Source organism: Manis pentadactyla, chromosome 7, assembly GCF_030020395.1.
Source record: "Manis pentadactyla isolate mManPen7 chromosome 7, mManPen7.hap1, whole genome shotgun sequence".
NCBI lineage: Eukaryota > Metazoa > Chordata > Mammalia > Pholidota > Manidae > Manis > Manis pentadactyla.
In genome coordinates this window covers 60,055,717-60,082,922 of record NC_080025.1, presented here as the reverse complement: position 1 = coordinate 60,082,922, position 27,206 = coordinate 60,055,717, and the positions used below count along the sequence as shown (strand labels likewise).

At 37.6% G+C, this 27,206-nt stretch overlaps 1 protein-coding gene across 2 annotated transcripts in view; it reads right to left on the bottom strand.

Annotated features, from left to right (window-relative positions):
• Window positions 1-6,073: 6,073 nt before the first annotated feature.
• Window positions 6,074-27,206, bottom strand: part of RELN (reelin) — a 482,819-nt gene continuing 461,686 nt past the window's right edge. The window contains exons 57-66 of one of the 2 annotated variants that reach the window (XM_057504425.1): window positions 26,545-26,720; window positions 23,137-23,210; window positions 22,139-22,300; window positions 21,210-21,367; window positions 18,928-19,147; window positions 16,889-17,086; window positions 16,117-16,215; window positions 15,428-15,511; window positions 11,663-11,798; window positions 7,099-7,185 (exon numbers count right to left, since the gene is read on the bottom strand). In XM_057504425.1, the coding sequence (XP_057360408.1) occupies window positions 11,669-11,798; window positions 15,428-15,511; window positions 16,117-16,215; window positions 16,889-17,086; window positions 18,928-19,147; window positions 21,210-21,367; window positions 22,139-22,300; window positions 23,137-23,210; window positions 26,545-26,720 (1,301 nt within the window). In that variant the 3' untranslated portion in view covers window positions 7,099-7,185; window positions 11,663-11,668. Of the gene's footprint in view, window positions 7,186-11,662; window positions 11,799-15,427; window positions 15,512-16,116; window positions 16,216-16,888; window positions 17,087-18,927; window positions 19,148-21,209; window positions 21,368-22,138; window positions 22,301-23,136; window positions 23,211-26,544; window positions 26,721-27,206 lie in introns of both variants that reach the window. The other variant, XM_036892412.2, reaches the window with a different exon arrangement.

Sequence of the window (27,206 nt, the reverse complement as noted above, 5' to 3'; positions counted from 1 at the left end):
ACCATAATAAAATCAGTAGTAAGCTATTAGTAGTTAAGTTTTTGGGGAGTTATAAGTTATAGGTGAGTTTTTGACTGTGCAGGGTTGGGGGTGGTCAGTGCCCTTAACCCCTGTGCTGTTCAAGGCTCAACTGTATAATAATTCATTATATTATATATTAATTATTTATATAATAGATCTTTATTTCTCACGATAGTTCCAAAAGTAGATAATATTTTTCTTATATTACAGATAAACAAGCAGACTAATATTAAGTGACTTGCCCAAGGACATAAGGTTAATCAGTAGTATAATGTAAAGTTTTTGGAAGTACTTAGGTGATTCATGTATTATTTTAACAACCGTCAATTTTGCAAACATGGTGGCAGATGTTAAGAGTACAATTGTAAATTGCTCTCATGGAATTTACAACCTAATAGGGAAGGAGAGGACAGAGTTTAGTTAGCTAATCACATTGATAAAAGTATAACTACAAATTTGGATTAAAAAAAGGCTCACCTACCAGGCAGGGCAGGGAAAATATGCCATCCTAGGCCCTTAAAATATTCAAATATTGAGCATTTGTGCACACTAAGTGTTCAAAACAGGTCCCGTGGACTAATCTTTAGGTCCAGAGTCTCGCAGGAAGCTGGGCCCTGGCAGCCAGGTGTCCCAGTTACCAACCCACCACCATCTAAGTGGAAGAATTGAATGTAATCTTTGCCAAAATCTTTACCTCAATCTCCTAAACAAATAGCTGAAATATCACCATTAAAAACTCATTCTTTTGGATCTTAAAGCATTTAACACTGCTTATTAAAATACAAATCCTTTGGGAAAAAGTTGTGGTTTATGCTATATTAACAAATTTAATGAGATGAATATGTCGATGCTTACCACAGCATCTGATACTCAGTAAAGTTGAGCTCTTCTGTCTCTCTTCCAAATGAGAATGGGTTAACATCTACAGGACTGGGGTCCAAGCTGGTTTTCAGTGGTGTGGGGATCTGGGCAGGGTTCTGGTTGTATGTGGGATGGGTCTTAGGGACAGAGGCCAAAGCCAGTTGTCCTCCTTTGATGTTTTAGCAAGCTTCAATATGGAAGGTGCTATAATATAAATATTCTGTTAGAGTTGAGAAATCTGGAGGCAGAGCAAAGAACCAACTTAAGTCACCTAAAATGTGAATGTGAAAGAAATTACATTAGAATTAGGAGTGATTGGATTTCTTCCTTAGCTTAACTTTAAGTTGGTTATTTAGTTTCTTTTAAGGTGATTCTTGACAGACTCTGTTTACATTCTGCTAAGGTGTAGAGGTGTTCAGAAGTGTCTAATTTATCACAATATGTCTGCTTTCCATGGATGGTAGCATTAACGGATTCTTGTAATAACCTTGGTGTAAGTTAGTTTACTGTTTCTATTGCTACTTTCAACATTCTTGCACACAGATCTTTGTGTGTGTGTGTGTGTGTGTGTGTGTGTATAGTAATATAATGTGAGAGTTTCTCTATAAGAAATATCTAGAAGTACCTGGGTCATTTTATATATACATATTTAACCACACTGATATTTTAACATAATCAGTGTTACTTCTATTACACTGACTCACTTGCTGGGGAGAGGCTGCCCCTCCCAGGGCTAGCCAGTTCTTAGAGATAGCAAACATCTCCCCCAGGAGTTGACCTTTCGTATGCAAACTAATCAATGGAAAGTCCATATTCTGAACCACCTCCCCTGTCTGGCTCTTAGGCTTCAGGAGGCAATATTCCTCCACCCTAATCATCCCAGGGCCAGGTATCAGACAAGCAGAAGCCATCCCTAAACCCCAGCACCTGCAGAAATTATCCCAACGAGCCAGTCCTAAACCTGCTTACCTTGCCATTCCCTGCCTTTCGGGTGGAGACCACAGTAAAAGCTCCTGCCATGCTTCCCACTTATTCCTTCTGTCTCGTCACCGCCCCTGGGACTCCCTGTGTGCCCCTGTGAGGTGCAGCAAGCCCTTCCTCTTGGGAATCATGAGTAACAAACTGCTTTTTCAATGGCAATTATCTCCAGGCCTGATGGTCTCTCACCAGACCTGCGTAATAATGAAACCCACATTTTAAAACAAGGCTTTGCCATAAAAACCAGTCAGTGTACGGAGTTCTATCAGGGTCTGACAGTTCCTCTGTCCCACACCAATATGTCTGGGTTCTGAGTTTTGTCCCCCAGATAAGGTAAGAAATCATTGCTGTTTTAAATGATATTTTCACGATTATTTGTGAGGCTGAGCACCTGTAAACCTTTTTTATCATTACAGTTTTTCCTTTTTCCATTCCTGTTCTTTGTCCATTAAAAAGAAATGGCTTATTGCCTTTATTATCTATTTGCATGAGCTCTTTATATTGTTTAGAGTCTAGTTCTGTATTGACTGATATTGTGGCTTTATCTTCTCCCTTTCAGTGGCTGCTTTTTTTTTCTTTTAACTTTATGGTCTCTTTTGTTATGGAATTTTACAAATTAATCCAGTTAAAACATAAGCCAAAACCTTGCAATTTTTTTTTCTTATGGGATGTTTTGCATCATGTTTAAGAAATCCTTCCTTCCCATGATCCCGTAATTATGTTTTCTTCTAAAGTTATAAAGTTTTACTTCTGGGGTTTACATCTGTGTGATGATATGTCTAGAGATCTAGTTTTTGTTTTTTATTCATCTGAATAATGAATTGGCTTAGTACCATTTATTGGCTAGTCCATTTTTCTATGAGGAAAGAAGGTTGATTTGAAGCTATTTGTGTGAGCAGGGTGATGTAGCTGTTTCACTACAGATTTCTTCAAATTTCAGTATTTATAGGTGTTTTTTTCAAGAGAGAAATCCTTCAGTATTCTGTCTGGATAATATAAGCCGGATTCCAGTGTTGCAGGAGTTGAAAGATGAACGGGTGCTGCAGTGAGGGGGAGAGGTGTCTCACTCCTCGGTGGACAGAATTTTTTATTAAAATATATATATTATCCCAGCCCTTTGCTGCCTAGAATCTCTGGGTCTTCTTCAACCTCTCTGGTTCAAGTTATCCAGAATATTAACCTCCTGACCTTTGCCAAGCTGGGACAGTCTCCTGGTGGTAGTAGGATGAAAGCCGTCTGTTCCTTATTCAGAATCTTAATCAATACTCTTATTTTCATCCTTTTGCCTATTCCTTGCTTCCAGAGGCAGTTTTCTCTTCAATTCCTGAATCTTTTTTGTGTCCTGTAATGCAAATTCCTTCTTAGTAGACAGTTGGGATTTAGCTTTTTTGCTGTATGTTTAGTTACCACTTGTCCATTCACTTCTCATTTTCCAAAAATTTGTTGGCATCCTTTCTCTGCTTCTGTCTCTATCCTCTATTTTTTCTGTCCCTTTGCCTTTATAGCATTTAGAATTTCTAATCACTGTTTTATTTGTATGTTAGTCTATTTCCTGTTTTTTTCCTCCATTAATTTTTTTTCTATTTGGTTATATATTAAGAAATACTGTTCATTTTTATACACTGATCTTGTATCTAGCAACCTCATCAAACTCTCACTACTTTTCATGTTTGTATCTTTAGAGTTCCTTGGGGTTTCCTATGAAGATAATCTTATCGGCTGCATCTAAGGAGAGCTCTACCTCTTCCTTTCCAAATCTTATACTTTTATTGCTTATTCTTGTTTTATTGCAATGGCTATAGCCTCCAATATTATTTAAGCATTATTCTGGCCTGCCTCTCCTACATGAAGCCTCCCTTCATTCAATCTCCCCTTCTTTCTCCCAGATAGAGCAGAATATTCTCTTTTTTGTAGCCAGGAGATCCAGAATACACTTGTATTGTATGTGTTTGTTGATATTTTTGAGTCCCTCACTAGACTACAAATTGAGGAAGGAAACCATGTTTCCTGGTAGTAAATATTTAATAGATACTTGTCAAAAGATTATTGCTGAATGAAGGCATATCCACAGTTATCAGTTTGTGTGATAATTGGTGAGAATTTCCCTCTTCCACTAAACTGTGAACTTTCTTTTGTTCATGACTGCATTCTCAGTGCCCGTCCCAGTGCTCACACTTGGTATCCCTTAAGAGATATTTGACGAATGAATGCATAAACAAAAGGACTGAAGTGGGCCATGGTAGGAAAAACCCTCTGGAAAAAAGTTACTTCTGTCATATTTAAGTGTTTAAAAAGTTAACACTGTTTAAACTTTTTGTCCTTCAAGGGGTGTATTTTTCCTTCAACAGATGATCATTCATTGTAGCTGTATTTACCCTCAGCATTAATGGTGTTGAAAATGAAAATTTTCCATTACTGATCACCTCTACATTTCAGGTGTTTTTCCTAGTATTTTTTTGGTACTGGAATGATTTATTAACTATTTGGAGAAAACTAGTTACATTCATTCCTCACAACATATAACAAAGTCAATTCCAGATAAATTGCATTTATCCAATGCACATATTCCAGAGTAAATTGTTACAACATGAAAAACTAAAGCAAAAAAAAGAATATTTTATGATGTGAGATGCAGCAAAGCATGACCAAAGCAAAAAAAAAAAAAATATATATATATATATAAACAAATGCACATGAATGCATAAGTATCTAGATACCTAACTAGTAAGCATATTTGAAAATCAAATTTTACTTGAAATGCATCCCAATAGCCATCTTAAGTAGACAGTGCACATCTTTTTATGGAAATTAAGGGGGAAAAGCAAATTATTTAGTGTTAAAAGTGGCAACTGCCATGTATAGGGAAATTACAAAAGAAAAGATACAGAGAGATCATACAAACTGTTGTCATAAAATATCAACTGGCAAACAATTAAACAAATGGGTACATGTTTTAAGTGATATCCCGTAGTTCTTTTTTTAACTTTGGAACATAAAGAGGAGAGTGCTAGTGACAAACTCAGTTTGGGGAATTTCCCAAGTAATATATGTGTCATCTTTTCCTTAGGTAAAAGGTAAAATACATATGATAGTGAAGATATTTAAGATTAGATATTGAATACAGTTTATGTTAAAATGGGTGGTGAGTAAGAGACAACTGTTGAAACTGTGGAAACTTGGCTAAATATGTTTATGCATACAAGTAACTTGCTATTACAAAACTTTATCTCCTTTAGTAAGTTAAGTCAGTTGAACTAATCCTCGAAGTCCTCTAACTGACCAGGTTTTCACATTAAATAAGCCAATTAGATGTAAGTCCCCACTTACACTATTCAAATTTAGAGGAGAGATGGACTGGTGGGTAGTTCAACCCTCTCTGATGGTAGGATGTAAAATATCTTAGCCCTAGTCAGTGGGGAGGTCTCCTGGTACGCACAAAACACTCGAAAAGATGAGATTTTGGAAAAACTTCAACTCCTTGCAGCAATGAGAAAATGAACCAAAAAATTCCATAAAATAGTGAAGCAGCAGCAGTTTTTGACCAAAAAAGGAGAACTGTCCAATAAGATACAACAATTATAAACATTTATGGGCCAAATTGTAAAATACATCAGATGTTAGATTAGGTAGAAAAAAGGCCTTGTATCTCCAATGCAATAATTCACAACGGATTTGATATTTGGCTCAAAATAAATTTAACCAAACTCAGAGAGATCATCTTTAATCATTTCTTATTCAATGAGAACTACTACTTTGATTGATTGCTCTATTCCCTAGCTGTTTTTTTTTTAACCCTCTGGAAAATCAACACATTCAACAGTATCAACATACTTTTTCTTTTGTAGATATAAAAAAAAAATCAAGAAGAGAAAATGTCTCAGTCACCATTTTTATCCTCAACGCTTAGTCCAGTGCCTGGCACACAGTAAGGACTCAACAAATAGCTGCTAAATGAATGAGCCTGGCATTATGTTTGCAGCTAGGAAAATTCTCTGCAGTTAAATAATTTTCAGAATTCTCTACAGTGATTAATAGAAAAAGCTGAAAAGAGAAAAATGGCTAAATTGAAAGTGTGTCTTCATAACCACTCTTATCAATGGTGAAAAAAGCCCCCACCAGTGCACAGTAGACATTGTTGTTTCCCCACCTGCTCTGGTTTACAAATGCTGCACAAAATATAATTAAAAATGATTAAAGACAAATGAGCTTCAAATGGCTTTTGGACAGTATTTTTATTTAAGCATGGGCTTTTAACTTGGTTCACTCTAGAGGGCAACCTTTTAGTTATATGAACAGAGTTCAGGGCTACAGGGCCATTATAATGTTGCTGGTGTTGGTACGACTTCATCAGAAGGTATGAATGTGACTCACAGGAAAAATAATTTACAAGGAGAACACAATGAAAACATCCACTGTTTTACAAATCACTCTGTTACCACGGACACAAATTGGCAGTTACTGTTAGTAAATCAGCCGCAGGACACCTTAAACAGAATTTTAGACGAGGAAATGGGAACTCCTTTGTGGGAAATGGGGTTTCATCCACAATTTTTAAGTAGGAGATATTTCAAGGTCAAGCATTTTTCTTATCCACAAAACAATGCTAAACCAACATACATTTTAAAGAGTATATTAGAGATACAGTATCTTTACAACTATCTTCTTGAGTTGGTGTTTCAATGAATTTTCTGCAGAATAGAAGCAGCCCCAAGTTCAGCAGCATAAATATTACAACATAATAAGTAAATACAGTGTCAATCAATGTGTTATTCTGTAGAGAATACATCAAAGGACAAACAATGATAATTTAATCACACAAAACATGATACATAGCTGAAATACTGTCCACTTAAATAGTTTTGTGAACAAGAATGTTAAGTTCTGGACTAAATGCCATTTTAAACATAAAATCTCTTACATTTTTGTGCTTCAACTTCTTTTTTCTGTTAAACTATTTTTTATTTTCAATACTGCCACTGTAACTGATAGTACAACAGATCACAATTTGCACAGACACATCAACATGAAGACATTTACTTATGAGAAAATAAGTCACTTGTCATTAGTTCACAGTGTGGGAAAGTGGTGTACCCTTGGTCTTGAGAAGGGTTTTCAGGTAATCACCAAGTCTTTCACGGAAATTTCCTGATACCAGATGCAGTGTGAGATTTAAAATAATGGAAAGCAACACATCACATATTGGAAGGAAAAACAAACTTTTTGATTCTTCACGGGTATCGTCTAAGTGACCTTCGTCTTCTGTTGTAGAAGTGCCTGAGCCCATGCTGTCGTGAAAAATTCATCATGTAATTTTGTTTGCGAGTGCTGTTAAAGTCAGAAAGGATAGAGGCAGGGAGGGAAAGGAGAAAGAGCATGTGAGTCCCATCACTGAAAGCACAAACTAGTCTAGGTCCTAAGTTACCTTGGTATTTACTTGATTTTCAGGTTTCATAGGTCATTGCTGGCATTACTACCCAGGGACAAAAAAAACTAGGGTTGACATCTGTTTTCACCTCCTTGGGCATTAAAGAAATCCCCTTCTTTTCACAAGTGAGCTCTGAATCAGGAAACTCCACAATACTGGTAGAGAGCTGTTAAAGTTTTGGCATAGAAAATATGCTTTAAAAAGGATCATCATTTATAATATCACTGAAAAGAATCGCTTCTTTCACACACAGGCCTGAGTGACAACATATCTAAATACGCCATCAAAATGTGGTTCCTAAATGTGAGCCTATCAGTATTCCCCAAATTCATTGAGTCTCTTGAATACTGTCTGGTCCCAAAGTCTTTTCATCCTTAATTTCATGGAAACATAAAATGCATCCAGAGCAGGACAATGTCATGTAATGTTATTCCACCATGAAGGTCAATGTGACATGAACTTGAGTTAGGGTAAAGAGGAGGGCAAGGGTGATTTGGCACTGAGCAGTATATTCTTCTGGGTTATTAATAATTAGTATACCAGGTAATATGATACTGTTTTACCTAGTATATTATGTTAGGCATTATACTTGGGTACATTATACTAATACTTGCAACATACAGAAACCTTTAAAATGAGGATTTTCTAGATAAGTCTGATCATTAGAAAAGAAGATTTATAATAAAATGTTTTAAAGGAAAAGATGTAAAGTGAACATCGTCAGTTATATTTAATCAAAAAGCAACAGCATCTGTGTTGGAAACCTAATTAAAACATAGATATACATGGATATATATTTCATAAAATAGAATGCTAATAATTTTCCACTCTGGATTTCTGTATTATCATAGCTAGAACTTTAGAATGGAAAGTAAGAATATACTCTGAAGACACTGTAGAGGAAAGCATTAAAAAATCAGGACTATCTTTAAGTAGCTTTACTACCCCTTCTGCTTCCCCTGAGGTGACAGTATTATGTGTATTAACTAAGGTGATTCCACTCCTGAAATCAGTGATCAGGTTCAATGTCAGTTGAAGGATGAAATGAATTTATCTACTTTATTATCTGCTACAAGTACTAACTGCTGTCTATGTAAAGTTCAGTTACTAAAAAAGGACAATGACCTAATGTATTAAACTAGTCAAATATCAGGAGAAAGAATTCTGTTAACTCTTCAGTCACAAAATACTGGAACTGGCACTAGCTATCTTCCTGCCAGCACCCTAGGTCACCTGTGGCCCTTTCCCTGAGCTATTATAGAGGTCCCTAAACTAGCCTCTCATCCTCTCCTCTGAGGAAAGGAACACCACTGGAAAGAACCATGGAATACAAAGAAAGTATCATCGGATGTATAATTGTACACGTGTGTATGTATCTTCCCACACATACATACGGTGGATTTTGCACACCAGTTTCAGTAAGCTTTCCTTTAAACATTGGCTTTACTTTGTTTAAAAGCCATTCATAATCTCCTTGTCTACGGAGCAACATCTGTGCCAATTCAGCCACCTCTTTCAAGTCTTCTACATGTGTAATCTTACTCTGTTTCTCAAGTCCTTTCTTCCAGTATACTCTCGGGCAGACTGCTCTATTCGTGTGGAGCCTCTTCCATCATTAATCCATCCGCCTCACTGGCCCATTCCCAACACTGCTTCCTAAATTTCTAATTATTTTTCTAGACCACATTTTATTTATTGCTCATCCTTCCTCTAGAAGTGATTTGTGTCCCCCCCTCACCCCATTTAAAACCCTCATAGTGCTCATTTTCTGCTTTGAATGGTTATTTGTGTTCCCATCTCGGCTCCCATGACTGACCACGTGTTAGTGCAGTGAGCTGGTGCCCCCACCCCCCCAACCCCATCCCACAGCACTGAGTCTGCCTCACCCCGGGGTGGTCAAGGCATGTTTGTTGAACTTTTGGTGACTTACTGATTGGATTCCTGTTGTAAATCATTACTCTTTAACTATAAGGAATAATTGCAAAGTTAAAGCAATGAAAATTATTCTATTGAAAACATGTTTAAAGATATAAGAGAATTTAAAATAGTTAAGTATCTTACATTGGAAAAAAATAAACTCAGAACACTCAAGATATTTAGTTATCTCAATGCAACCTAGAAGTGACCTCAGTATATGGGAACAAAGGAATATTTAATTTTAATAAAAATTGATGTGGCTGTTTAATGGCCTTAAAGCAACTTCTTCATATAATTACTTATAATGGACTGATTTAAAATCTCCATCTTTATATGTGAGAAAATAAATATTAACAGCTTGCATATCTTTAATACCTTGACAATCGGTCCAGCATGGAAGCTTACATCTAATTTAGGAGGCATTTTGATTCATTGGATACCCCTTAACTTTGAATAGATTTATGTATTGGGAGCATATCTTTGGATGCCTGAGAATGTTGATATGCACACAGCATTTACTATTGATGCCTAATGTTTATATGGTCACATTAAAAATGGCCACATTTTCAAGTCATCCTTGAAACTAACAATTTCATATGTAAAACATAAATATCTCTGGAGTCAGTTAGGTTGGAATCTAATGAAGCGGGTATTTCCAATTTATAAGTTTTTAAAAATCAAGTACCATGGAAAGCTACACCAAAATGCTATCCGGCTCTAGGACCATTTAATAAACTGATGTGTTTTATTGTGGCTTATAAAATATCTAACTTACAGGATTGGGGATTAGGGGGAATTTTAGCTAAGTTTCAAGATCTCATGTTTATTTATTTATTTTTGTATGTGTGGAGTAGATCTGTGAGTCTACTTTTGTTTTTGATACATAGAGACTATAGCTATAGATAACTTTATAACCAAAATAATAATAGGTGTGATAGAATTTTAAGATTTATTTCTTTACTGCAATATAGGGGAAAGTAACTTTTATTATAAGTTGAATGAAGTCAGGTACTGTTCATCTCAAGGGATATCAACTCTGCTGCCTAACACAGTCAATGTGCTTTGGCTGCAGATAGAACTACATTCATTTTAAAATTCTCCCTGTATGAGTAGTAAGTCACTGAAAGAAGGGAGAAGGATCATTAGTGACTTCTTGGACATGCTAACTTAAATTTCCATTACCACTGAGGCAGTTTGGGGACTTAGATGGCATATGGAATTATAAAATGCTTCCCTGTTTCTGCATAGGAAATAATGATATTGCAAGGTCTCAAGAAACAGTGACTCTGCCCTTTTGAACTGTTACTCATCACTGGAGCCACTATCTTCAGTTATTTGTTATTATGAAAAAAATTCAACTGATTTTTAATGGATTCTAAAGAAAATGGGAAAGACTGAGACTTGGCAGAAGTAACTTGAGCTTGTACGAATTTTGCCATTTTTACTGATCAGCACTTTACTATTAAAATGTGATACAAAAAATAATGCCTTAATGAATGCAGAAATAAGAATCCAGTGGACAATCATATCTTTCAGAGAAGTATTGGTGAGTGTAAGATGCCATTCAAACTAATTAATGAAACTACACTGCATAGATAGGGCTGTTAATTTTACTTTCAAGGCCATGTACCTTCTGGAAGGTGAATATAAATACGTGTAGGCTCATGTATCTCATAAATGTTGAAGATTTCAATTCATTTCCCTGCTAAATAGGGATGAGAATAATATCTGATATTGTGTACCTCAGGGGGTTGTAAGGATTAAATGAAAACTTCAAGCATAATATGCAGGTGTTTAATAAATGATAACCATTTTGGTTTCTTTTTAACATTTTAAGTATCTCTATTAGAGGACAAATGTAAATATATATTATAGGCCAACCTTGCCTAAGGCTAGAATCTAGAACTCACAAATATTATGAATAAACCGACTCTCTTCTGCCAATTCATTTATTAACTTAGAATAGTATTGAGAGTCAGGCACCCTCACGCATCTCCAACATGTAGATCTTTTGAAAGATAGTACATTTAATCAGAGCTCCAAGCTCTTTTGTATACATTTCTTTCTTGTTGTTGTTGACTTTTTTTTTGTTATAGTTTCTATTTTCTCTTTCCCTTCACAACAAATTTATAAACTGTGAGCACTTCAGAAGTACCTAATACAGTCCTGGGCATAGAGTCAAATTTGTTATGCAGGGAAGGAATGCTCTTTAGCACTCTGGTCTATGTTATGCCCAATATTATATATAACATTAGAGAATTATCACAATTTGGCAGATTTCTGAGCTTACATGATATAAATTTCAAGTGTTCCAGTATATCTCAATATCATACATAATTTGTTTTCACCCTTTTTCTTTTCCTCCACTGCAAAGGTCCTCTATAAGACTTCTCTGTTAATGTATGTAACGCTGATGAAAGTATTAATAAACAGTTTCGCAGAATTAGTGAGAGGACTTACCTTACTCTAGTGGAAAACCAATGACAGCAAATAATGAAATATAACACAAGTTAAAAAATGCCTTTCAATGCATGCAGCACTGTGATTACTCATAAAAGTCTGATCAGGTTTAGACGCAATATAGGATTTTTCATCTCTTTTGAAAATAAAAATTAAAGCAGTTATTTCTTATTCTGTACCTGATATATGCATATTTAACTTCTCTATGTAATGCAACATGCAATATTTGCTCATAACCATATGTCAAGGTACATGTAGCTATAGTACTACATTTGGCATAAATGTTGCATATAAAGTAAAAAGATGAAAATAATAGTTTACTACCATTAATTTTGTTATCTGATTTTTCAATAATTTACATTTCAGAAAATATTGATTCCTGAATATATTAGGGAATGGGCTTTAAAAAATACAGAAGTCCTCTACATCAGATAATTCAGTCAAATTTAATAAAGGGTAAATATGCTTTGCAACAAATGTAATATGCTCATCTCCATAAATCATTTGTGCCAAAAACATGACAGTATCTTGATAATGAATAGCATGAGGGGATGGTCATGACAGAATTTGTTATTAAAATCTGATAAATGCATTTAAGACCATAGTTAGCAACATAGTGCTTTTCAATTCTCAATAAATGTGATAATAATTCACGTTTTAGTAAATCAATTCACAAAGGCTAATGTTTTACAGAGCAATTTGCTCTCAAGGTACACATGCAAAAATTGGCCCATTTATTACACATGACAGGTTCTGGCTCAGACACGTACACAGGGAATGTGATGTGTGATGAAATGCATAGTTGGGTGAGGGAGATTCTTAGGATAGAAGGATGAGCGTCCAACAAAAAAATCAAGACAAAGAATTCTTTTATCCTAAGAAAAACCCACCAGCATGGATCTTGTGAGGGATCTGCCCGAATGTATTCACAAACTTTTACTGAAAAACAAATGTTCTACACTAGCAAATGAATCCAGAGAAATTAGGTTTCTGACACTATTGTCCATGACTGTGTTATGCTACATTTTTCAGACTTTACAGAATGGGGACTTTTTGTAAGCTAGTGAGGCTGGAAAAAAGTGATCTATCAATTCAGTTAATCTGTTCTGCAGTACATTAGCAGGGGCTAATCCTCACGAAGTGCTGTTCGTGGGCAGGTTTTACTGAAAAATGTCACCAGAGGGGGAGATTACACTCTCAAACAAGCATAAAGAAGTGACTCTGCTTGTTAAATGCCAGACGGTGGTTTTTCTCTTTACGGTGTGGGGTGGTCATTCTGTGTATCCATATTTATAAAACTCAAGTCCTTCCACATGGAGTATGTTGGAATTAAACCACTGACAGTATATTATGTATCTTGTTCATTTAGGATGCATTCCTAAGTCTTGCAGTATTTTCAAAAGTGCCAAGTTTGTTGTCATCAAACTCATAAATCTTCTTGGTTAATATGGGCAGCACTGCGGTTAAAACTCAAGATACCATGCGTGATCACAGTTTTTATGTCTAGGGATTTTTAGCATGTGTCCTTACTGCACATGCGCAATAGCAAAACTATGGTAATAAAGCTAGATTAAGGCCAGTATTCGCCGAGAAAAGAACATACATTCTAAAAATATAAACCCTCAACCATTAGTTGCAAAAACATATTAGCAGCCCTACTAAGGCAGAAGGGCTTGTATCTCTTTTGATGAGCACCTCAGTCTCCTTTTCTTCCTCCACACTTGAGGAGTTAACATTACTAGTTTATGTAACTAAATGTTATTACACAGAAGTATAGTGAATTAAGAGGATATTTCAATTTAACAGGGCCGTGTGGGAGTATTCCACCTCTTTATTTCTAAACAGACATCTGTGATAGCAAAGTTATAATTAGCAGTATTTGTGAACTTTCTTTTTTTATTTTAAACTCATCAAATCAATGAACTGAAGTAATTGTTTTGTAGAGTTGCCAAGGGCATATTAATTAGAGAAAGCCTTACAACTTTTTATGACTCTTCTGAGAAGAAGTACTTTGAAAGTATATCATGACTTAGAAATTTAAAATCCTAGGGCAAGAGCAAAACACCCAAAACCTAGTTCTGAAAATATATTTTCTTTGTCTTGTATTTGTTAAACAAGTTGTTTACTGAACTCAGCTTTGTGAGGTATTTCCTCAGGAGGAAAATAAAGTAACTTCTTGAATATTGACACATTTTTGAAATGTCATTAAAGATAGCATTTGTTTTCAAAACTATATATGTAATATGTCTAACTAAAATTATATGGTGATATGTGTGAAGTTATTTTTAAATTATTCACTGAAAGAAGAAACTGAATAAAACTCAAATCATGCAACACTGTGCATGTGAGGCAATGCTTTCTTCTCATTCAAAATGTTTGAGTGTCCTGACAGTTTGAGACAGAGTAAGAGCAGACAGGTGCCTGGTAAGTGATAAATTCTTCAAAGTATTAAAAATCTGGAGAAGGAATAAAAGTGAAGTCTTTACAAATACAGTTTATTGCTCCAGAAATAATAGGTATGATTGATACGATAGATGTCATCTATAATCTGAACTTGGTTCTTGTAATAATATCATGATGCTGGTAGCTGCTTATAAGAAAGCTCCCTTGGGAGCTGTGTGGTGAGGCTTCCTCCTGGTACTCTGAGGGCCTGAGGCAGGTCAGCAGGAAGCAGAGGACAGAGTACTGCTTCCGGGTTGTGAAGGTCTTATTTCATACAAGAGAAGTGTATGTGCACTTCTGACCCCACCTGCTCTTTAATTTTAGTTCAAGGGAGGGAATTATGGTGAAGCCATGCCTCTAAAATCCAAAATAGATAACTGTAATTGCTTGGTTGTGTGGCAGGAGAAGACTATCTACTCAAAACACGTGATATATTAAGAATTATTATGTCTAACCAAGGGCAGTGTTAGCATCCTGCCTTCTTTTGAGGACTGTCAAGTGTTGAAGTTTCCATGGGAGTTGGTAATGCTTTGTCAGGTACAGGGAGCCCCATTACTGTAAATTGTCTTGGCAAGAGACTTGAGAGATAAAAAGTGGTTATTGACTCGAAATTTGATTCTCAACCAGTTTACTAGAATCATCTGAGGCACTTTTAAGAAAGACTGATGCTCAGGTCCCACTGCAGATCAATTTAACCAAATCATCTGCAGGAATGGTCCTGGGCATTGGGGTATTCGTGGATGCTTCTGAAAGCTCCTGAGTGATTCTGATGGTCCAAGCAGATTGAGAAGCGCTGCTCTGGATGGAGAGCAGCCGGGGCAGAATGGCTCTGGGGTTGGTTTGTGGCTGATCTGGACATCTCTCTCTAGACTTACTGTGTATGTATTCACTTTAATGTCCAGGTTATTGTATTCTCCTGGAATAATGCAGTCTGAAGAAATCAATATTTAAGTAAAACATCAGCCTCATATATAGATTCAAATGAGTTTGGGGCACAAACTTCAACTTTGTCCTGTGGAGGCAGAGCCCAGCAAGTTGTCCAAAGCAGCAGAGCGCACAGTGGGGGCTTGTGCAGGGCCCAGGTTGCTCTTGGATTTGGGGGTTGATATGGATGCCATGCAAGCAGGTGCCTCGGTGAAAATTAAGACGAGGGCTAACTCAAGACTGAAAAATTCAGCTCATGGCTATGATTGAAAGAAAACAAATCTGGTAGTTTTCCTACCAGTTAATCATTTAAATTTGCTTTCCAAATGACTGAAATCAGCCAAGGGACTGATTTCATTTTTGATTTGGTAAACAGAATGAACATTTGAACCTATCTACCGAGAAGATTCGCCTCTCCTTGCCAACCACTTGGAGCCATCAGTCCGAACCCGTCGAGACATAAGCATTCCAGTTCTACAGGAACTAGATTGTTAGAGAAAAAGCAAGTCATCTCTCTGTGGAACAGTCAACCCGGCTAGCTGAGAGTGGGCCAAACTTATCACATGGGAGAGGCCACAGGGGAACACCCTTAACGTGCTAGGTGCTGGGATGGTCATGTGGAATCTGAAACCACGGATTCTCTGTTCTGGTTGCAAAGGTGTCATTAAATGGAAGAATGCCTCAGCACCTGTGGCTGAGACAGGTGTCTGTAACTGGGCCCATTCACTAGTAACACTCTGTACACCCATCAGTACAAATCTTTTTTTAGAAGGCAACCCAGATCTGGTGAAGACATTGTTTCCTATTTACCTGAAGACTTTTGTTTGATCCAATTTAACTAACACTGCCAAATCCTTAAATAAATCATTTGCATACTAAAGTTCTCTAAGGTGCTTTGAAATTATATTGGGGGCTTTGTTATTCCATGTTGACTTGAGCTATAGGTCGCAGTTGCTGAAGAGTGAAAGCCAAAATCCCATGGGGGCTCCTCATCAGGAACAGTTCTTACTGAATTAAGGAACATGCCATATCAAGGGATTTCAGACCTTTTTGAAACGGACATGGGATGCTACATATCAGATACTCACAGGACGACCTCGACATGGTCCAAAGCCCATTGATCATGACCTGTCCCATTGTGGCGTGGTTGCCACCAGCGTAATAAAACTCCTTTCATCCTTGCCTCCCTGGGTCACAGAAAGAAGGACAAAGAGGTTAAACACTAGAAAACAGAGAGTTTTCTGGTATGTGACTTCCAGACTTCAAATATAAGATGCTAATCTAAATCAACAAAACTCTGGGTATGGAATTCAGATCTGCTTAGATCATAGCGCTCTTAGAAGCAGCATTAAATTTTATTGACTACTTAATGACTTGTAATACTTCTAAACCTCCTTCCTTTCTTCCTTCGCTCCAGTAGTACCTGGAAGAGCAAGGTATTTCCTCAAAATATGTGATGTGCCTTCTGTATGACAAGTACTGTGGTAGCTTCTGGGGGTACAATGCTAAGCAAAAGTGACATAATTACCTAGCCTCAGAAAATTTTCACATGAGCATACCCAGCAGAAAATTAAAAATGTTTTCTGCAGGACTAAAATCCTGGTTAGAGAGAGGAAATGTGCAAAAAGCATCTTTGCATCTAGTTGTTCTTTTCTATGCCCTCTTGCCCTATTCCTTACTTCAGTTTTTGCCTGTTGTACTAATAGAAAATAGGAACACAGTGTTGGAGATCTAGATTAGTCTTGGTTCTCCACTGAGTACTTTTGTGGTTGGTCCAGTAACTTCACAACCTTCCAGCTCAAACGATGTGGTTCTCAGGAATCATGCATGAGTTCATGCCTTCCCAGTCAGGCCACTTACAGGGGGACGTTGTACGACACTCTCTGAGCCTGTGTGAAGTCCTTCGGCTGGTGCTGTGCAATGACATGCCAGGTGACCCCGTTGTTGACACTGTATTGCAGCAGCACAGCCTTGTCCACAGCATGGGGGCCACTCAGGTCACTGTTGCAGCTGTCTGTCTGCGCCGTGCTCCCGATTTGCAAAACGAACATGATTTTGCTGAAAAACACAGGGAAATCATCTGTAAACAAGAGTCAGGATGTATTAAAGGAGTTACACTTTCTGTTTTTTAAAATCTTTCCTGTTTCTCAAGTTCATAGTTTCTGGGTTTACAATATAGTAAAAAATAGAAGCATCCAGTCTTATGATAAATAATATTAGTAGTAGAATCTACCCATATTATCTTTTAGATCATACATATGAAAAATACCCTCAGAAGGCTGTTTTTTTACAGAAAACAATTTTGACTTTCAAAAAGCTGTCCTCTTTTCAACTTCTTAGGTTATTTCACCTGACACTCCTCCTGTTCTCTGAAAGGTCTGATGGGCCGAATAGGCAGCCAAGGACATGGAGAGAACAAGCAATAAAAGCACAATATTTATGCTACATACTTTTTTTTTTACAAATAGCTCCAGGATGAATTGCATCTGCACAAGATAAATTTTCATGTCTTTTTTAGGACAAGATGTCTGAGGATCAGAGTGGAGGGAAAACTGAGTTAGACTTGCAGGCTCTGGACCATATCTGTTTGACATGTCTTTGTGCTTCTCACAGGCATCCTCGCCCTTGGAAGATATGGTTTTTAAACATAGGAAACTATCCTCATAAGAGTCCTAGTAATAGAGCATCCCACTTAGGATAGGTGTCAAATAAAGCAGCAGACTTAAAACTTGCAAATGCGTATATTAATTTAAAACAAAGTTACTTGTACAACATGGTGTGTAATTGTTAACTAGGCAGCAGGTCATAGCTGTATATGGGGTCAGGAGAAACATCTGGTTGCCTCTAGATTAAGTACATCATAGTGGTAGGAAAAAAAGGGATGGGTGAATATAACTTTTGACATCACCATGGTCACCATACAGGACTTAATTTTATTACATTTTCATTGTTTATCATATTAAAGTCCCCCAAACCTGCCTTTCTGCCTCTGAAAATACATTACTAGTATTTTGCAAACTGAAAAGCATCAGGTAAAAGTCTACATTCATACTACCCAAACATCTCATTCTCAAATATACTTGTACCCAATTGAACACTTTCCAGCATTCAGGGAACACTCAACTCTAGTACTTTGCAATCTATAAAGCCTTGGAGTCTTTTCTTGAACTATAGAGACAACAAACTATGCTTGCACTGGTTAAGGGGGCAGAAGAGCTGGGAGGGCAGGTAGGGAAGGAGTCTCTTTCTGTCAATTCTTAGTGGATTTGCACAGTCTCTGTCTCTCTATTCTGCATTATTATGCAGGTCTTATAGCATGTGTATTTTTAAAGTTCCCATCCATCCATCCATCCATCCATCCAGCAAGCATTCATTTTTATTTATTCTAACTACATATGTTAAATATAGGTGTATTGTTTATATGACTTCAAATATACTTCACATACCTTTATATTTGCATGCTTGCAAATGGTCAACATTAAATTTGTCTATACAGTATCCACAGCCAGTTTTATTTCTCACTCCTTTTTTTCAACTTTATTGAGATATAATCGACATTAAACATTGTATAAGTTTAAGGGGTACAGCATATTGCTTTGTTACACTAATCAATTTTTTAATATTTGGGTATACTCCAGGTTTATACCTATGTTGCCACTACTCACCAGTGTGCATGAAGAAATATAGGGTGAGTCTACAATAAACTTAAGCAAAGCACAATTCTGAGTTGCGAAAACATATAGCGCTCTGTCATACCAAATAATTCAAATGATATTTCAGTTTCCATTGCTTAGTGACAAATGCACCATGAAGTTCATGATCATATCTGATAGACATTAGACACTCACAAATCTTGGGGTCGATGCTGTGTTTGGACTACCATGGAGGAGTTTTGTTACCTTGCTCGAGTGAGATCCAGCGGTTTGGTGGCAGCCTGCCTTATCTGACAGCCATTAAAGTAGAGCGAGTCTCCATGGGCGTAGGGTGCAAGCTGCCCACAGCCACTGCCTATCACCCCGCCTTGGATGGTCTCCCAGTTCGCCTCGGTGACTCTTGCTGACTCAAAATTATCTTTAATGTAGCTAGGAAGATCATGACTGAAAACAGAGCAATCGTCACCTAGAGGGAGTGGAATAGTTGCAAAAATGAGCTGGAACAAGCAGACTCATGAATGATTGAGAACAAGTTTTCAGTTTCAGATTTAATCCATTGTAGTTACTGTAAAAATGACAAAATACCAAGCAGATGTACATTCCCAGAAATAAACCTTTCTCTTCATTTTAGCAATTATTGGCTTATGTTGTTGAAAAAAAATCCCATTTTCTTTGAGTCCTTGTTTACTAAGACATGTAGGTGCGAAGGTGCTTACCGCTCCTGTAAATCTATCGTTTAAACACCACAGCATCTGGCTGGGCCTGCATGTTTGCCAGTGACGGGTCTCAGGAGGGAGCTCTCACTCTAGCATGAGAGGCCAACCTAATTTCTTTTTCCCTAACATGCTTTTGGAGCAGAAAATAAGTCATGTTCTTATTCTTCTTGCAGCTCTACACTTGATGATTCTTGAGAGCAGAGTCTGTATTTCATTCATTGTCGGATTCTAGCACCTAGCATAATACTTAGACCATCTAAACTATTCGATAATGAAGCTGGGATAAGTGAATAATGAATAGACCAAAAGCATCTCTCAGAGGCCATGGGGCAGAAACATGGGCATTTAAGTGAGACACCATGTTGTGCTTGTGGCTCCCCTTGATTTGAATCACACAGCTTTTCTAACATCTACAAAGGTTCAACACCCAAAGGTTAAAGCTCTGTTGGGTCGGGGGAGAGGGCAAATTCCAGACATGTAGGATTCCTTGTGACACATTGGATATGTTCACTGGCCTAAAGCTCAAATTCTCTAGCTAATACACAGACAGACCCAGCGGGTCTCAGCGGTAATGTGACCAGAGGAAAAAGACAACACTAGTGATTTCTGACACCAGAGATGTGCAGCAGCTTACATTAGTCACGCTCATTTCATGTGGAGGCAGGGAAATAGCATCAACCAAGAAAGTGAAATACAGTCTACTCCAGTATTCAAATCTGTGGATTCTTAACATTGTACCCTTGGGGAGGTTGTATAACTATGCTCCTCTCTGTATAAATCACTCAGCTATCAGAGACAGCAAGGTTGATTGAAAGAATAACCTGACGACTAATTTTCTTTCTGACATTAGCTGTGTGATCTTGGGCAAGTCACTTAACCTCCCTGAGCCTCAGTTTCTTTTCCTGTAAAGTGGGAATAACTATATTAGCCACAGATAACTTATGGGGATATCGGAAGTCCCAAGGGACTCTGCTGAATGAACTGGGAGAACTGTAAACAACAGTTAGTCACAGCAATGTAAGGACTCATCCGAAAAAGATTTATTGAGCAATGCTATATGCCCAGTAGTAGGTTCTGAGGATTTAATGGGGATTATGTGGGCTTTGTGATGGTAGAGGCTGAAGCCTGTTAGAAACATTGCATTAAAGGGAAGCAGGGCTGCAGACCTTCTAACAGGCAGACAGGACCAGGAGTAAAACTGTACTTTACTTAGGCAGTAAAAATGTATTTTTCTGAGCCATGAAGGCTTTTTTTTTGTGGGAACAGTGACCCAGAAAACAGATCATTTTGAATTGCCAGCTGTATCTTGGGAGTAGAGTGGCAGCTGTTGTTGGGAGACGCTAAGAGAGAAGGAATACTGGTTAAGCAACCAAAGTAATCCCAACGAAAATGGGATTATTTTCAACAACAGAAGTTGATAATCACTAAAATGAAGAGAAAAGTGTATTTCTGGGAGTGTATGTCTGCTGGGTATGGGCAGAGAGGCCAGGACGGAGAGAGGCCAGAAATGGAAATAAAGTGCTGGGGGCTGGGGGAGGAGCAGGGAGCTACATGGAAGAAAGCGAATGTGAGGGACTATAGAACTCCTGAGCGGTTAAAATCTGCATTAAAAAAAATACTCCAGGGAATATAGCATAACTTATCCTTGATAATTCATTCTGAAAATAAACCACTCTGAGATCAGGGAGTGTATCATTCATCCCAAATCCCTCCGGCTGTTTCTATCCATTTGCTAGAGTCCTTTAGATACGTGCTGGGCTGAGGGGAACCTCATGGTCCCTGGGATCAAATGTAGCCGTGTGGGATGCAGACCTTGGAAGCTTTCATCGCAGATGCAGACGGCGCCGGGCGCGCAGTACCCACGCCCGCTGCACAGCTTGGGGCACGCCTCGCCGATGTACACGTGGTCGATCGCCCAGCTCTGCTTCTCCGTTTCTTCACCCTTCTGGATCCAGCGGAACTGTGTTGCACTGAAAGTCCCACAGAGGACAGAAGCGATTCAGGAGGCTGTTATTTCTATTGGCTGTGTGCTGTCTCCAGGCCTGGGAATGGGGACTATTTCTGAAGAAAGGGCCTCCCAAACCTGCCCCTGAGGCACCTGATTGGCAGAGGTGAGTGACTTGCGCCCACCAGACTCTGGGCATATACCCCACAGTGCCCTTCTGGAAGCTTATGCCTTTCCTGGAAGTTTTATGTGAATTTCCTGTTCCACCCTGTAGTAAATCTGTGTCCATGTTTCTTATAGGAGGGTGTCATTTTCCAAAACTGAGCAAAATGAATGCCGCTCCAGGAAGACTGCTTTCCGTATGTTTATCCTGCCCCTTTGTGTGACCCGACCAGCCTTGCACCCCCCCGCCCTGCCCGGGACGGTCCGGGAAGAGCAGCGCAGCCTTTGGGAGTACAGAATATTGGAGCAGACACAGTGCCAACTCCAGGTCTTTGGGCATCTGTGATTCGGGACCTGTGACTGATCTGGCCTGTGATGTGGTATTTAGTTAAAAGAAAATTTGGGATCTGTGGATCATTTACAAACAAGACCCTATTTCTTTCTATTTCTACTTGGACAAGCAATTGCCATTTTGGGGCATGGCTTGGTGACAGGAGGGAGGGAAGAGGGGGAGGGTTCGAGGGCTGCAACTGAAACCCTGGATTCATTTTATCAGTTGTTCTCTGCTCACTGCACGAGCTCTGGAGTGACTGCCTGATAACCCCCACCAAGTGTACCTTAGTACGCAACCTACCTGGAGGAGACATGGTCAGGCAGCTGAATGGTGATTCGCTTCCAGCTTGAACTGTTGACAGCATTGTAGATGGTGGCTTCATGGAACTGGAAGGGGGAGCAGCCGATGCTGTTCGAAGAGGAAGGAAGGCATTGGGTCTGAACGAGCTGCCATGAATCGGACCTGCAGAAACCAGAGGTTGTGTTAGACAACTCTTAAGGGACGTATATGACCTGTCTAAATCAAAGTTGTGCTGTGCAGTTGGGTTAAATAAAGACATTTTTATGTAAATTTCCCATTTCCTATATATTTTTGCAATTACAAACAGTGGAAAGGAAAATTGAAACCATTTCACACAAGATATAGTCTAACTCTTTACAAGAATGTGAATCTATTAACGGAAAACAGAATAAAATAATAGTATGCATGGTGTCATTTTCCAAAACTAAGCAAAATGAATGCTGCATTCTAATGGCTTCCTCCCACTTATATTGTTACTAAAAATATACCTGGAGTCAACTGATCAAATTCTCTGTCTACCCTAGCTTAACTCACTATAATTCATTCTTAACATTGGTGGTGAAAGGCAGGGTTCTCTGCACCCTAATAAGGTAACTGCATTCTGGGATGTTTTTTAATACTTTAGAAATGTGACTCTGGCTGAAGCATATTCCAAACTTTCATAGATTTAAATTTTTTTAAAGTTGGTTGAAAATGAGAGACATGAATAAAAGAGACTTCTACTTTGAGGACAAATGTAGTGTCTTACTTCTTTTAAAATATAAAGTTTGCTGGCTGTAGTCTAATCTGAAAATTGATTTTCCTTGGTTTGAAGGAAAAATCTGAAAATAAGACATGTGCAAATTTTATATGAATGAAATGTATGCATATAAAATACACATGAACTGCCACTTTTAATACAAAAACTTGCTTCTCTGAAAGCAGTAGCCTTAAAAATGGACTGCCATTTGAATTGTGTATTCAAACTTAGAGAAAATGTAAACAATTATTTCACAAACCTTGCATCCTTAGTGTACTCCAACATCACAGAATGAAGGTCGCCACAAGAAGTGGCTTCACAACCCACCACGATCTAAAATGAACACAAACAATAAACATGTACTGGCCAAGATTAATATCTAACATTATTTAGAAATCCCACCTCTCTTTGTTATGACTGCTAAATAATCAAGAAATATTCAGAGAACCTTTTGTAGAGCAGCCTGCCCGGAAACCAAGAGTACATTCATTCCGAGGTCTGTTAAAGACATCCAACTGCATGGAGATGAGAATTAAGATGCAAAAAGGTACTATTTCTATATATTTAATTAGTATAGCATACTAATAATAAATTTTGGAATAATAAACTGGCCAAAAGGAAAGTAACATTTAGAGAATTAATGGAAAGAAACTTGAAGTATCATTGGTTCAAAACATTTTCACTGATATCCTAAATTCCTTGTGATGCCATACTAAATTTATATTTATGATCACAGCAGCAATATTAAATTACTTAATATTCATTCTCAGACTTTTTCCATTTCCATATGAATAAAAGTTTTCCATATTATATGTAGTTAAATATTTGTATCATCAATAATGTATAAAAGCTATAAAAATTTGGTGATTCAAATGTAATTGCTAATCATCAATTTAATCAAGCCCTATTTTAACACTGATACTATGGTAGGTTAGTGCTAAAATTTCAAGCCATATACTCATGAATAAAACAACCTGATTTCAGAGAGAGAATAAGAAGCGTATTCCAATAATGGAAGTGGAAACCATAAAAGGTACAAATAAAATGCTGTGGTGCTTCACAGGAAGGAGAGATTGTATTTGATTGATTAGAAAATAATTCATAGGAAGTGGGACATCTTAATTATTCTAACCACAAAAAAGAAATAATTATGTGACGTGATAGAGGTGCTATAATGGCAATCATATTACAATACATAAATGTATCAACTCAACATAAATTTAACAATGTTATAATGTGTACCTTAACTTTATACAATGTTATATGTCAAATATATTTCAATTAAAAAAAATTTTATCAAGTAGGGTGTATGTGAGCTGCGCCTGAGGATTTGGGAGAGTCTGAGAGGCAGAGCTAGAGAAAGACATTTAGGTGAATGAAGGAGTGTGAACGAAGACATTGGTGGTAAAGTACTTCAGCATGTCTAGAGTACAGCCTGTGGTATGTTTTGGTCCCAGTGTAGAACATGTGGAATCTTGGGAGAGAAGAGAGAGATCAATTGAGTTTTGCAGACCATGACTTGAAAGGCTAAGGCAGGACTGGAGGGTCATTAAAGGTTCCTGAGCAGTGGAATGATGTGCTCGAAGATGTGCTTTGTAAAGATGAACCTGTGCTGTTGAAGACAGGTAGGAGTAGAGAGAGGTTACAGCTGGAAAGACTAGTTAATGGATTATTGATTTAATTAGGGACAGAATGGAGGTCGTAATCGTTCAAGCAGAAGATGTGATGGATGCCAGGAACATTGGAAATTAGAATTAAAAACATGCAGTAACTGATTAGATGTGAAAAGTGAAACGTGAAAAATCAAAGACAACTTTTAAATTTAAAGCTGACGAATATGTGAAAAGTAGTGCCACCAACAGAAACAGGAAAATCAGAAAGAGTAGTTGGTATGGGGAGGGAAGATTTGAAGTTCCTGTTAGACATGTTGAGGAGAGATGCCATTAAGGTAAAGGTATAGAAATAAATGTACATTGGCTTTTAAAAGTATTAAATTAAATGTTGGTGAGACAGTCAAAGTTAGAAATGTGGATTTGGGAGTTGGTCTTAAATATATGGTACCTAAAACCAAAGGATGAATTCTCAGTGGTGAAATACCTATGACGTGAGAAGACAGCTGAGAAGTGCTAAGAAATGCTGACATTTAGAGGGCTGAAGGTAGAAGAGGGGCTGAAAAGGAAGTAGAAGTGGATATCAAGGTGGTAAGAGGAGAACTGTCAGAGAACCCAGGAGCGGAGGGGAAAGAGAATGTCATGGGCTGGAGAGGCAAGGAAACAGTGCCAAATGGTACAGGGAGGAGAGAAGAGATGAGGAATGGGTGAAGCTGTTGAGTACAGTGTTGAGAACATCAACGGTGACTTTAAAAAAATGCAGGTTTAGTGATACTTTAATTATTGAATTTCTGGGGACAAACTTTTTTAAAAAAAATGAAATAGATTTAGTTGGAGAAGAAAAAGTCCGTCTCTTCAGTTCTGGGCTGACAGGCAGCAGAAGAGGAGGCCCCAGTCAAGTCCCTGAAATATGCTGACTTTGATGTGGGCCCCATGTGGGCCGAGTAGAGGGAAAACCTTCTCTTAAAGGCCTAGAATCAGGAATGGTATGACGTGGGATCTTGAACATCCTTCATATCCTTCATGCCACTAAGTTAAAGAAAGTCCTTAGAGAGTAGAAGCATTTGGGAGGCTTTCATCACCCACCCTCCGCTCTCTGAAGGAGAGTTTAACAGAGCTGAGAAAGAGTGAGCACCCTCCCTCCCACCCCCCCACCCCCGCTTTTATTTTTGACAGATCTGCAGACCTTTTCATATTGCAAACCTGAAACTCTTCACCCATTAAACAATAACTCCGCATTTCCCTCTTCCACCAGCTATGATACATTTTTATTTCTGCTAGAAGGGATTCTTACTATTAACCATCATTGTAGCATATCTTTTTCAATAAGGGCATTAGAACAACTGATTTGTCTTTAAAATGATCTAGTAATAAAGTGCATTTCTGTAATGCCCCCCACCGCCGCACCCTTTTTGGTGTATTTTGCAATAAAAAAGACATCAATTGATACTGCTTTATCTTTCTCTCTGAATATCTATTAATCATCTCTTATGCCCTCCCTTCCACCCTTCTATATGAATAAAATATGCACTTAAAAGATTTGAGAGTCCTTTTGAAATCTTGAGGATTTGATAACTTCCAACTAGGCTTTGTGTTTGTAAGTCAGAGACAAAAGGAGAATGGAAATATAATGAAAGGGATAGATAAAGAAGCAAAATGGCTTGCTGTATGAAATAGGCTGAGTAAGAGAAAGAGGTAGAGAAATGGGGGTAGCAGGGAGAGAGACACAGAGAGAGAGAAACTAGGCAGAGGCACCTATTTGAGCTTTTTATTTCCAAGGTTTGGGAAACTAAACTCAAGATTACATGAGATGTAATACAGTTATAGTTCTTGGTATGTCCCAAACATACTCAGTTTTTACCTGAGTAAAATTATTTATGCTCAAATAATATTTTCTGATGAACTGTTTGAAAAAGATTACTTCTTTTATTCATAAGATAATCTTTTAATGAATTCAATCAGTCATTTCCTTATAGTTCTTCAAATAAGCATTCCCCTCCCCCCACACCAAATATAATGCCATATTTTGCTTTTAAGAGCCACTTCCTCGTCCTTACTTTAAACTGCATCATATATCCTGGCTGTATAATGAGTTCTCTGGAGGAGAGAGCATTGTGAGTCTTGTCCTTCTTTTTATTTGGCCAGTAGAGGTGGAAGGATGGATTGCCACAGAATCCTGCTGTCCTTACTGCATTAGGGTAAAAACTCCAGTTTTCTTCATGGGAAGTACCTTCTGTTAAGGTAAATTGGAAGCAACATGGTATGTTACTGTCTTGAACTGATTGGTTTACTGTTGAATTACTTAAATGTCCATGCTCTAGCTTTTTGCTTATCCTTTAAGATTCATTTTTATTTTATTTTATTGGTATAATATATAAATTCGAGTTGAAAATCAAATTTTGAAAAGATTATTAAATGCTAGTATAATGATTACCCAACTTTCAAAATGTAATTGCTTGTCTGGGTGACTTGCACCACTACAAAATTCTTATTTTAAACCAGTGCAATGTTAATCTCATGGTGCAGGAATTCATGAAAAAAACTAGAATTATTTTAGGATATTGAAATTTCAAATTATATTTAGCATTAGGCATGTTGTCTTTAACAGGATTTATTAGATTCTTAGTTGACATTTCAACAAGCAGCCAACCTTGAAGATTTACAAACCACTGGGTAAAATAATAAACATTTGTTGAGCCGTGATCATGTGCTAGACATT